General features: G+C 46.3%; 1 protein-coding gene across 1 annotated transcript in view; it reads left to right on the forward strand.

The window, feature by feature from the left end:
- The window catches only part of LOC119378314 (THO complex subunit 2-like), a 28,877-nt gene extending 17,035 nt beyond the window's left edge, over positions 1-11,842 (forward strand). Inside the window, 9 exon segments of the mRNA XM_049411740.1 lie at positions 1,119-1,218; positions 1,306-1,422; positions 2,080-2,113; positions 2,362-2,541; positions 6,828-6,867; positions 6,870-6,991; positions 10,939-11,000; positions 11,120-11,214; positions 11,751-11,842. Coding sequence (XP_049267697.1) covers positions 1,119-1,218; positions 1,306-1,422; positions 2,080-2,113; positions 2,362-2,541; positions 6,828-6,867; positions 6,870-6,991; positions 10,939-11,000; positions 11,120-11,135 — 671 coding nt within the window. The 3' untranslated portion in view covers positions 11,136-11,214; positions 11,751-11,842.
- Positions 11,843-13,156: the final 1,314 nt, after the last annotated feature.

A 13,156-nucleotide genomic window follows, 5' to 3' on the forward strand; every position in this document is an offset into this window, starting at 1 on the left:
AAAAACTATTGAACCTTTTCTTTTTTTCCCATGAAAACCAATGGAGTGTGGGAAGCTTCCTTCGGTAGAAATACAGAGGGGATATTCGTGTGCATGTGTGATTTTTTTTGTGGCTGCTGGACCATGAGTGTAGTGAGTGTTCATCGGATTCCAGTAAGTTGTACAATGAGTCATGACAGAGCAACATGAACAGTGATATTGCATCAAATTTTGCCAAAAGCTTGGCGATACCGAAGCTGAAACCATTGGTGAGATTTAACAAGCTTTCGGCGATGATTCCTTGGAGCACCTCTCATATATAGGAGGGGTATCGGTGGAAAGTGAATCATATTCAGGCAGACCTTCAACAAAGCAAATGAGAATGTCATTGAGCAAGTGTGGACTTTTATCATAAGCTTCCATCTTCTCACGGCCATAGAACTTACGAACAAGATTCGGGTAAGGATTGAATGGATACATTCAATTTTTCGTGATGCTGTGTGATGCAAACATCTGTGTCTGTGGGCAAGATAAAATTTGCAGCTTCATGATATTGCATCTGCCCATTCTGCACATCTGATTCAGGCTTTTTGCACCAAACATAATATTGCTGTAATTTGCTGGCTTTGTCTGACATTTGGCTGTTTCCGAAGCTGAAAATTTCGTTGAATGGAAACATATTCGTGTTGAGAGGAGACACTATGCAAACACGAAGGGCCGGCTGATGACTCTTCCAAAAATGTGTTCCAGAAATGTTTTCAACAATGATGGGAGCATTGGGAAAGGTCCGTACATTGCTGAGGAGATTACTTTGAAGGGAATTGTGCTTTTGTATCTTCTCATCAAGAAGTGTATTTCTGCTGACCAAAGGTTTGATACTTTTTAACACACCTCGTACTTGTAACAGTTGCGTATATGTCACTTTGAGTCTTATTAAATTGAGGTGTAGTACAGAATGCACATTCGTTTTCATTTTCTTCTTTAAAGCTCTTGGGTAGCTGACACCTTCTAAAATCTGTTAACAGGAATAATTAAGGTAAAACGGAAGTGACCCCAATGTTGTATTTTGTTGGGAGCTGGCACTGCCAAGGAAACAGTGTAAAAACTGTGGGCTCACTATTTTGTCCTGTGTTTGTCAGGCCTCGCCAGCTTCTGTGGAGCTGTCTTCAAGAAGTACTCCATTGACCTGACAGGGCTTCTTCTTCAGCTTGTGGCCAACCAGCTGAAGGCTGAGAGAAGGTAACTCAATTTCAAGCAAGAGTTTTATATGCATGTGCCGTTGTTCATTAACAATTTGTCTGTTCCTTCCTTCCTTTCTTTCACAAGCCTGGACCTGCTGGTACTCAAAGAAATAGTACAGAAAATGACTGGCATTGAGTCTACCGAGCAGGCCACTCAAGATCAACTGGAGGCGATGTGTGGAGGAGAGCTCCTCAGGCTGAGGTGACTGGAGACATCCATACCCAGTGTTGCATGGCTTCATTGCTTTAAAAAGCAATGTAGCGTATTTAAGTGCTTGTGAAAGAATCCCAGGTGATCAAAATTAATCCAAGTTGCCCACCAAGGTGTGCTTCATAGTCGTAGTGTGGTTGTAATATGTAAAGCTTCAGTATTAAATATTCTTTAAAAATATATACCATAAAATTCCAAGCAAATGCCCCCTCCAATTCCACTGCTAATTTCAATTTCACTTCTACTCCTCCGCACCCTGATCACGCACCGGGTTCATGGAACACTGGCCTGCTTGAATCCCATCCATTCTTGCGTAGCGCACAATCTAAGCGCCTGGACCTGAAATTGGTCGTCGAAATTTAATTTTTTTTTCCCTGCATAATGAGCACACCCAGAACTTAGCGTAAAACACCCATGACAATTTTCACGGTCCTGCGAGCAAAGCATGGCCTTCAAGATCTGTACGTCAATATTGTACCACCTATACGAGGTAGTCAGCCAAAGTGAGGCGTCCGAAATCTCTGCCTGTTGCTTAGAGCTGTTGTTTAGGCTCATCATCGGAGGTACTTCCATGCCATGCTTCCCGCGATCTGATCGCATTGCTCTTGTTTTCTTCTGCTTGTAAGCCATTGTGGTGTGCTATGTCAGGAATGAGGGCAAGAGGGCTTCTGAGAAAATCCATGTGCACTCCTTTTTTTTCTGGTGGGTGAACTTTGCCGCCGCAATTTGAGAATTTTGGTGCTGTTCAGGGAAAGCCCTCCCACCCCTCTTTTCTGGTGGTAATTTTGACTTGCTGTGTGTTTGTGTGTGTGTGTGGGGGGGGGGGGAGTTCTTGCTCAGAATTTTACTGTACATCATTTTGGTTAGCCATTCACATACTGCTGTTGAGCTGAGCCTGGCATTCGATGAACGAAGTGCACTGGCTTGCAGGGAGGCTACTTCCACCAGTTGAGAAACACCAAGAAGTCGTCGCAGCGGCTGAAGGATTCGTTGCTAGAGCAGGACTTGGCACTTCCCCTGTGTCTGCTTATGGCCCAGCAGAAGAACTGCATCCTCTACAGGGAACAGGAAGCCTCACATTTGAAGCTCGTCGGCAAGCTGTATGACCAGGTAATGGCATGCTGCACATAAAAACATCGTTCATACCTACCGGCACCTTGTGGTAGCATCCACTGAATTTTGTTTCGCATGGGGGGAATATCTTTTATCTTTGCTCCCTGTGCTAGTGGCTCCATATGGTTATAAACACGGAGCCTGACATCATCATTATTAGAGCTGTGTGAATAGCAAAATTTTGAGTGCGAAGCGAATTCAATAATAAAGTTTGAGTGCGAATCGAATCGAATAATTTTCTAATATTTCTCAAATATTTTTCTAATACTTTCGAAACGAATTACAGGGAAAAAAATGTTGCAGAGGATTCCTAAGCATATTCTAAATTACATTCTAAAACATTATAGCTCCGCAATCGTGCAACCGGGTGCCGCCATTTTGGGCTTGTCGGAAAGAGCATTTCTCCATATTCATATTTTCCCACCTCAGCTGGCCCTCCATTCAGAAGCAAGCGTACAAAAAGCGTTTGGAAAAGTTCGTTTGGAGGTCTCCCATTGGCTGTGTCCGCGATGTTGCTCCAGCACGCCTTGCCATTGGTCCGGTGCTCGCTCCGGGAGAGCATCATCTGCTGCTTGCGCGTCCCGAGGTCACGGTTGTCGGCAATCGCGCTACTTAGTGACACATTCACTCGTTCTGTGCTCACGGGTCAACGATCACTTTGAATATAATTACGCTTTAGTTTGGCAGCTGCAAGCGGAACGCCAATCATCAGATTACGATAGTGCGCCGTACTCGTCGTGAACATTGCAGATGCGCATCTCGGACTGACTCTGGGACCCGCGATTAGAGGTTCTGCTTGTCAGTACTTCGGACCTCGTGACGAAGACCATGGCTGGACAACTCTTTGTACGCGCGATCGAGCATGACGTACTTTGAAACATCGGGCACTGCGCCACGCACACCGACACCGAGCTTACTGCTAAAAATCGTGGCTAGGCCTAACTCGCGCTAGTTGCAGCTTTTTCGCGCAAGCGAAGAAGCTGCAATGTGCTTCGTCGCAAGCAACGAATCGCAACGGCAGCGGACCCCTCGGCCAAGCTTGTTGCACAGCGACCGTTCAGAGCACTGGGGGAAGTGGCTAGCAGTTTCGCATGTCTGGCGCCCCAAAATGCAAGATCAAGCACGCTGCACGCCGATGTATCGTCGTTCTATTTATTTTCCGTCATTATAAACCATTACCGTATATACACGCATAATGATCGCACTTTTTTTTCAAAAAAATTGACGCCAACTTCGGGGTGCGATCATTACGCGGGGTAAATTTTCCGTGAAACAATATTCTGAGCACCGAAAATGCAAAGAAGTCACTAATCTGAATTCTTACGATAGCTATCATGAACATAACCAAAAATAAAAGTAGAGTAAGGCTTACCTTTGTAATAAAATGCACGCATTACGCAGGAGCTACATGCATGGAACACTGCCCTTTTATTTTTGAACTCTCTGACCCCCTAACGTTCATTCTGAGTCCGAAGCGTCACTGGCGTTAGTGTCGTCGCCGCATGATTCCCTGTCGGAATCGGCAGTGTCTTCACTGTCCCACAGACGGTCATCTTCTGTCCCGTCGAGCGCGTTGGAAATGCCAGTCTTCTTAAAGCTCTTGACGACCACCTCGTCGGAAATGGTACTCCACGCTTCGAGAATCCATGAGCAGAGGACTTCCACGGAGGGTCTCCTGATTTTGCCACTTGGCGTGAAATCGTGGTCGCCCACCGCCATCCACTCTGCGTACAGCCTCCGGACGTTGTCCTTGAACGGTTTGTTCAGTGACATGTCCGGAGGCTGTAGCAGCGAAGTTAGACCCCCAGGGATCACTGCGATTTCCGTGCGCTGCTCCTTCAGCTCGGTACGGACACTGTCAACGAGATGGCCCCGAAAGCTGTCCAGCACAAGAAGTGAAGGAAGCAGAAGCGCTCCTGCTCTTCGCCCGCAAACCGTCTTGATCCAGTCGACCATGAGGTCTGCCGTCATCCACCCTTTTGCTTGAGCGCGGATGTGGATGCCACGGGGAAAGCTTCCCTTCGGAATTGTTTTCCGCTTCAGAATCACGTACGGCGGCAGCTTCCGCCCGTCTGCCGTCACTGCGAGCATCACGGTGCACCGCTGCTTCTCCGCACCACACGTTTTCACGAGCACACTTCGAGCACCTTTCTCGTTCACAGTAGTGCTTCGAGGCATGTCAAACGTCAACGGCCTTTGGTCGGCGTTGCCTATCTGTGACAGCAGGAAACCGTTCTTCTGGCGTATCCTCGTGACGAACCTGTGAAAATCGATCACTTTGTCTTCGTACGCGGATGGAAGTCGCTGGCACAACGACGTCCGCCGCCTCAGCGACAGTCCATTCCGCCGCATGAAGCGTGTCGTCCAGCCGGAACTGGCGCGGAAGTCCTTTGTGGCTATTCCCAGCCTCCGGGAGACTGTGCGCGCCTGCGTCCGTACCATGTCTAACGACACGGCACAACCGTCTTTGCGCATGTCCCTCACGTATTCGAGGACTGCCTTTTCGATGTCGGGAACTTGCCCATTTTGGGTCCGTGGAAAGCCCGGCGCGTGCTGTTCGTAGCCATGAGCTTCTCACGCTGTTTTTTCCAATATCGGATCCGGATTTCGTCGACGCCGAAATGTCTGCCGGCAGCGCGGTTTCCGTGCTCTAGCGCGTAATCAAGCGCCTTCAGCTTGAACGCGGCAGTAAAGCTCGCATACCGCCCCATGGTGAAACGGTGCTTCAACAGACGATCACAAAGCACAGCCAAAAAAACGTGGTGTCGAGTGACGCCGTGACGAGCGACTGGGATGGCGGCGACACGGCTTTTTCAGGAATTATGGGAATGCGTCGGCAGCTTGTTGCTGCGGGATGACAACAGGTCGACCAACAGGCGGCCGCCGCTGTAACAGTGCGGGATAGCAAAACAAACGTGGCGGCCCACAGAGCGAAGCGACCGCATTTTTTTTTTCTTCTTTTCGTCAGTCACGGTGGTTGTGAGTACGTCACGCGCGTCAGAACAGTCTCTTCTGTCTAAATAAGGAATGCTTTCATTTAAATCAGTAAATTTACGGCATTAGCGTAGTGATGCCTGCTTTCAGATCACAGAAACAAAGATGGGCGCGTTCAGCTGCCACAGACATAAAACACATGGCGGGCATTCAGTGAAAACTGCGGCATTTGCCTTTACTGCAATCCTAAATGGCACGTTTCCGCCAACGGTGGGCAAAAATTACGAATATGTTTGGTGCGTGCAGTTCACTTGGCGAGTTTGGAAGAGTTATTAGCGCAACATTCGACAGATGATAAACGCGATGATCATCGGCTAGACTTGGCACACGACATATCGATGCAGCAAGTACGGGGTGCGATCATTACGCGGGGAAAAAGAAAAATCGAATTTAGACGACAAAATTTAGGGGTGCGATCATTACGCGAGTGCGATCATTACGCGAGTAAATACGGTATATTTTTTTCTGGAGGTACAAATTGTAAAATTCCGGTGCGAATTGAATGGAACAGCAAACACTATTTGAAAAATATTCGAAAGTTCGAATACTCGCACACCCCTAATCATTATTAATTTATTTTTTGTCCATTGCAGGGCGAAGGCCTCTCCCAATGATATAGAATTTATCTGAACTCTCCCCAATCCTCTGTTGGGCTGGCAAAGTCAGGTTCCCTCTGGATTTTATTCATGTTGTGTCAGTGTGAAATAAATGTTTGCTTGAGCTTTTGCTTGTTATGTCTCCGGCCATACCACGGGAAGTTTTCTTATTGTGAATGACACCAGATGGGAACTCATCCGGAGTATGTTCTTTAAAAGAAGTTCTTGTAACAGGCAAAATCATTAACAATGTCACTGAAAGTGTCATTGTGAGCTAATGACTGGATTGCTTGTTAAGGGCCTGAACTTCCAAGTTTTGCTGCTGCTTGTGTGTTGTGTCGAAAAAAAAAGACAAAAAAAAATTGTGCCATTTCCTCCCTATTCACTTCTGATGTGTCATGTCGTGTTAAATAATTTTGAGGTAAAGAAAGTTGAGGAGACATGCATCATATCACAATCATTGTGTGTGTTCCATAGGACCAGCGTGAGGGAATAAAGGAAAGAAAGAGGGATACATAGGATGAGTGTTTATTCTGTTTTTTCTTCTTAGTTCCTTCGTGATGCCCCAAGGTGCATTGTGAATCCGCAGTCCTTAGGCTTGCAGGAGCGTATTGTTATATAGCATTGTTCAACACACTGTGATACTCTGGGGTCCAAGAAGAGCATCTCTTGATTGGACTCATCTCTTCACAGTGCCAGGACACGCTTGTGCAGTTCTGCAGCTTCCTCTCAAGTAGCTGAGCACCGAAGAGTATGCAGGCAGGCTACCTTCAGTGGACCAGCTTCTGTCTAAATTCCACGTCCAGGCAGACGTGGCTTTCTTCCTGGCAAGACCCATGTTTGGACACCAGATCACTGTGAGTTTACGCTGCAGCTCCTCGTCTTCCCAACATTGTTCTTTTCTTGAAAAGCGTGTCCTGCGGCATAGATGGCAATGAAAATGAGGTCCTCCTTATTGCAGAAGCACTACATTCCGAATTTGCTTGATTGCCATATATACTGATGTAAGGGCTGCACTTATGTCTCACGATCTTGATGGGGTGCAGCTCTTACACGAGTCAGGCCTATATCTTTCTACAAGGCCTCGTATTGTTGCTGTGACTGTTGCAAATAACAGTGCATGCAGTGCCAAGTGATCATACTTACCTAGTTTATTTATGGATGTTCGTAGTTGCTTCATTCTCGCTGCTCCTTGACGAGTCCATTTCACGGGCACCTTCCCAGAAGTAGCCATGTTCCGTACTATCTATGGGATTCGCGATTCAATAATGTGATACGGTCACGTCACCACATGATCTCAGAGTACCGATGAAGACAGGGTGACAGGGGTGGAATGAGTTACTGTATATGCTACCTTTAGGTAGCAGAGTTGCGCTCCTGTCTTCTAAACGCCGCTAGCAACCATGCATTGCGGAGAAGCTGACGCTCATGCCAATTTTTCTATTTCTTGACGCCACCGCTGCACCGATTTAAATTAACACTAGTCATTCAGCAGCCAATATTTATCACTGACCTTCGACACTCCAGACATGTTAATCAGCGACACGGTAGGCATGTCGCCTGCAAAAACGGAGTGCGACTTCACCGCATATCTGTGCTGCCAGCCGGACCTATGCACAACTCTGGTACCTAAAAGTAGCATATACAATAATCTAGGGTGGAAAAGTCGCTTGTGCCATCTAGTAGCCATTTGTGCACGAATTTTGCACTTGGCATCTAAATTTTATTTTTATTTTTCAAAATTTTGGTTTCTAAGTTGGGGGTGCGGCCCTTACACGAGTATGTATACACTAATTGCGGCACCAGTCGTTATTCAAATGAAGACAAAATGCAAGCTAAACATTCTGGAGAATGTCTCGAGACTGCTTCTTGTACATGGTTTCTTCTCAAGAGCCATGTCTCCATTTTTCATGTCACAATACTAGCAAACGCTGCTCGTACATGCTGTTGGCAGAAATGACTACCTTCATTAGTTGCTTGTTTGCCAATCAGAGGCGCTCTTATATTAATATATAATACGGCCAGTGATTCCACTCCTGCGCCAACTGCGCCAAAGTGCGCCAAACTGTGTTTACTGCGCCATCCTGATAATATCGACGAAAATTGCGCCAAACTGCGCCAAAGTCTCGGGTTTGGGGGCGTCTATCACCGGCAATCGCACGGCCGGCGCGTCAGAACATGTGCAGCTTGATCTTGGGGCTGCCAAAGTCACAACCATGGACCAAGAATTATTCCGCTGAATAAATAGCGCTCGCGCGTGCGTCCCGAATAAGCCACGATGCCATGCACGTGCCGACGCAGCTTCTGTTCTGCAAGTCGGCTCGACAGCAAAAACGCGTTCTCGCAGAGGCTCGTGACGTCTAGGCCTCTCGGTAGCGAGAAAGTGCGACGGCGATTCATCGGCGGACGTCGTCTGTTCTAGAAACACTGCTGATAGCTCGTTTCAAGCGTCGCACGGCACGTAAGGAAAGCAATGTTCAGTAATAACTACTACATGTGTGCTGCTAAAATGTCTGTCACTTCTGTTTCCGGACATCGCGGAATGAAATCTGGGATCGCTAGCAGTATATGTATGGAACAATATCGAATTTTCCTTGCTTCGCGTTTATAGAAGAGCACGCGAACGGTGGAAACGCGTTCACACTTTTCCTCAGATATACTTTATCCATGGATCTTCATTGGGAAGAGCTTTTTCGTAATTGCTTATACCAGCACGTCCGAGTTAATCACTCTGCGGTAAATACCCCCTAAAAGGCCCTGCCCTTTCGAGCTCACGTGCTAGGGTTCCAATTGGCATTTTTTGCTTGCTTTTTAAAAATGTCATCTCATTATAAAAGCATATATCCTGGTCGGAGCAGCCGCAAATACGCAGCTGTCAGTAGCGGGCCCGTCGCTGACGGCCCACAGCGAAGCGGCTACCCCATGTTACACGTCCGCCCCTCGCTTTCGGGCGTCAATAGCTGGCGGGTAAAAAAAACTCAGTTTCGCTTAAGGCGAAGCAATGAATGCGATACCAACAAATTGTATTGTTAACGAAGTAAGGCTAGCAGCTAACTCTTTTGGATTCGATCTCGCGTAACTCAACAAAACACTGGTTAAAGGAATATGGCCGCTCCAGGAACCGAAGCGTTTTCTTGCTCTGAGTTCTTTAAACACGAAGTAAGCGTTGAGAGCACAGCAAGTTTACGAGCCGTCTCCTGATGCCTCGAGATGGCGCGCGCGCAAGCGACTGCGCCCTTCGAACGATGCGGTCCCTTCCCCCCCCCCTCCCCTGGCGTCCCTTGATGCTCCTTACGAAAGACGGGCGGGGCGTTTCCTCTCTGTATGATGAGCAATCGACGGCAGGCCCTCACGCGGGAAGATGTTATCTCATGCGCTGTCCGTGCGACGGAGACAGACGGCCAGCTAGCTTAATCTCCGCTTCAGCCGCGTTCGTCGCCAGCGCTCGCGAGCTTTACCCGCGGCTAGAATGCGCGTGGTGATGCTATTAATTTGGTCTTTAGACAGAAAATTACGGCAATGGCGACGGCAAAAATCCGCGGAGAGCGTCCATATAATTGTTATCACAATAAACATTCAAAAAAGTTGAGGAGCCATTTCACTCTGTGAAGTGGCTGATAAGCGAAGCTGTTTCGCGCATGGCAAGGAGGTGACATGGTGGAGGACAGTTTGCTATTAAGGCCAGGTTGTTAACGTTCAATACGCAATATTAATGCGAAAGCATCAGATGCTTTATCAAATACGAAAATTGACCGTCGGCAGCGTCAATCGATTGATGCAAAAAATAATCATGTGATGGCGTCATCATCACGTCATAGATCGTCAAAACTTGTGACGTCATCATGGCGTCATATATCATGATGTCATGTGATGACGCCATCACGACATCGTCGGTTTACACTGCTTCCGTAATCGGTGCGCCGATCATGGAGCTAGCACAAAGCCAGGTGAGGTGCAGATAGCTTGCAGAGAAGGAGGAGGAGGATCAACCCATCGATCGAGAAGAAGAAGAACCTGGCTTTCTCCTTGCAGTTTTCTTAGGGGAATGCATTAGGGACAGTGTGGCTCTTTGGCATTGAGGCACTGCTGTACATCACGGCGTTTGTCTACAATGTCTGCTGATAACCACATAGATGTATTTAGAGTGTTATTTCATAAAGTGCAATTTTATTGATCTGGTATTCTGTTTATTTGTAGTAATAATAATAATAATAATACTTTATTAACATTTGGCACAGTAACAATGTGATACAAAATTGGCCTGCCAAAGCCTCATTGGGCTTTGGCAGGCGGTTACACTTGGGCTTCGACATTAGTGTCGAAAATAATCGCCGAAGAGGTTAATTCAGAACACTCAACTGCATGAGCCCTTATTTTGTCATTAGAGAGTCAAGTATGGAGTTCTCCTGAGATGATTTTTTCCATGAGATTTGCAATGAATCGAAATATTTCTAGCCTTCATAAGAGCCCCATATAATATTCCGGTGCTTGAATGTTATTGCAATATGCTTCCGTAGTGCACTCCAGGATGTAAAATTCGCTGCTCCAGAGTGCTCCCAGATGCAAAATTATCTGCTCCAAAGTGCTCCAAGATGAAATTTTGCTGCTCCAAAGTGCTCCAAAACGGAAATTCTTGCTGCTCCAAAATTGCTCCAAATCAGAAGTCCTCGGTAGCATCACTGTACGGCACATATATTGTGATTTGGTACAAGTAGAAAAAGGAGGCTTAAACTGTTCTGCTTTTCCACTCCTTTGTTTTTTAGAGTTCATTGTCATTTCCTTTTCTATTCTTTGTTTCTTGTAGTTGAAATTTGATGAAGCCAAGAGAAAGACAAGAGCTTCAAAACACTGGCAGCGGCACAAAAGGTAAACTTGTATTAAACGGGCTTCTTTTATTTTCTTGTTATAATGTGTATTCAAAATGTATATTGGGAAGTGGTGTTTTCCATGTAGCTCTTTCAACAACTCTACGCAACGCTTTCCAGCTCCAGCGCTACGTAGACGCTGTGGACCAAGTGATGTCCCAAGTCGTCGAAAACGTCAGGCCACTGCATCCAGCAAAGACATGGGAAGACCTAAGGTACGTACAGGGTAGACATGGCCACTCTATGAAAAAGGAGCTGCGGCCAGTTTAATCATGTATGCTAGTAGGAGAGCATGCGATGTGATGACAGTATTGCTGCACAGTGGTGGGTGCTAGGAGGAATGGTAATGCGAATACTAGCAAAAGCTTTTGTGAGAAAGTGCAGGCATGTACTTATGGGGTTTCTGGTCCAGAGGACAGCCTGGACACTCGCTATAGTTTACAGGACCACATTAATGCACAAGTATGTTCGCAGTTTTGCAAATGTGCAAGGAAGTCTTCAAAGCAATTTGAAGGTCTTTGAACCAGTGGCCCATCACCGTCTGTCAGGCAGCTGCACAAATTTTATGGCCTGAGATGGCTGACATGCATTAGTAGCTTATTTCCTGTGTTATAAAAGGCATGTTGCATGTTGCAGCACTAAATAGACCAGAGTGATTCTAGCTCCAGCTTTGTTAGCATTTATGGGGAACTCACACCTCTGTTAACCTGTTTAACGGCCTTTGTATGCTTTGGTTTCATTATCTGCACAGCCCACAGTTCTATGTGACCTTTTGGTCGCTGTCCATGTATGACCTCTACGTCCCCACATCTAGCTACCAACGTGAAATGCAGAAGCTGAGAGGCATCCAATTCTGAAGAGACAAGGACATGGTAAGTTTTGTTGAATTATTAGAATTTTTTAGCTGCTCTCTGCTTTTTCACATTGCCAATTATTGGATAGTGTTACTAGTGTTCAAGCTGCAGCAAGATATTTGCTGTGATGTCATTGTCGTAAGTTCTTTCCTCTGATATGCACCTGATTAGCCTGGTTGTAGATCACTCACAAATGCAATGATTCATACTGCTTCATGCTTGTGTCACAGGTGTGTGATAAACCATGATGGAAGGTGTGAGTAAATTTGATTATGAACAGGGTGTGTGAGTTGGTGAGAGTGTAGCTGAGATGGTGCCGGTAAGTGGGAGGTGACGTGAGCATGAGTGTGTTGTGGGTACCGGTTTATAGCGTGAATAGAAAGGACAATAAACATGAGTTGATGGGAGGAACGTGAGTGAGTGAATTATTGTAGTGTACAGAAATGTAATTGACTATTCTGTGGCCTGTGGGCCTAGCATGACTACGTGCTCTCACAGGGAGTCAGGTTGGTGTGGTTTTCTACTTCCATTAGGTGAGTGCTGTCACGTTGAACTGCAGTGCTCAGCAGAAAAGCTGATTCAACAGTTTCTGTCTGTGCATTGCTGGTACTAGTGCTACCAACACCACCAAAATGCTGCTCATATTCACTTACGCCATAACGATCCTGCCTTATGTAGTTGTATTTTAGGGACAATTTTGTTAGCGCTGTGCCAAACTAAAGCTGTATACTGCCTTGTTTCCAGTCTAACCCAGCACAGAGACGACCATCGCAAGTATGCTTCCTCTAACATATATTTATGGTATGCTTGTTCTCTACAAAATTAATCATACAGGCCAGCAACAGCATGGAAGTCTAAACCTACAAAAATGGCACAAATAATAGTAGTGCGATTTGTTGCCAGCAAGAAGCGTATTTTACTGCTGCGCCATTTTGTGTCGGTTTTTTGTTTGCGTGAAAGGCAGAGGGAGAGGGGGGACATTCCGCTTGAGTCGAATATGTCACTAGTGAGCAGCTGCTAGAAATGTTCTCTGTGGATTGCATAGTGCAACAAATCGACGGGACACAAGAGAGATACGCACACAGCAGAGCACTAGCTTTCAACAATGAAATTATTCCCTTCCACGAAATGATAATTTCACGGTGATCAGAATGGTTAGATGTCTGAGATAAAAAGCTTATGTCTTAAGGGTCTTCGTTGTGTACCTGTAGGTACACAATGTTTATACCGTAGAAGCAATAAGAACGTCAAACCCTTGATCGTTCCTCACCAGGCTATCTTGGTAATGTGGGTAAATAGCGAT

Source organism: Rhipicephalus sanguineus, unplaced genomic scaffold (assembly GCF_013339695.2).
Source record: "Rhipicephalus sanguineus isolate Rsan-2018 unplaced genomic scaffold, BIME_Rsan_1.4 Seq7784, whole genome shotgun sequence".
Lineage (NCBI taxonomy): Eukaryota > Metazoa > Arthropoda > Arachnida > Ixodida > Ixodidae > Rhipicephalus > Rhipicephalus sanguineus.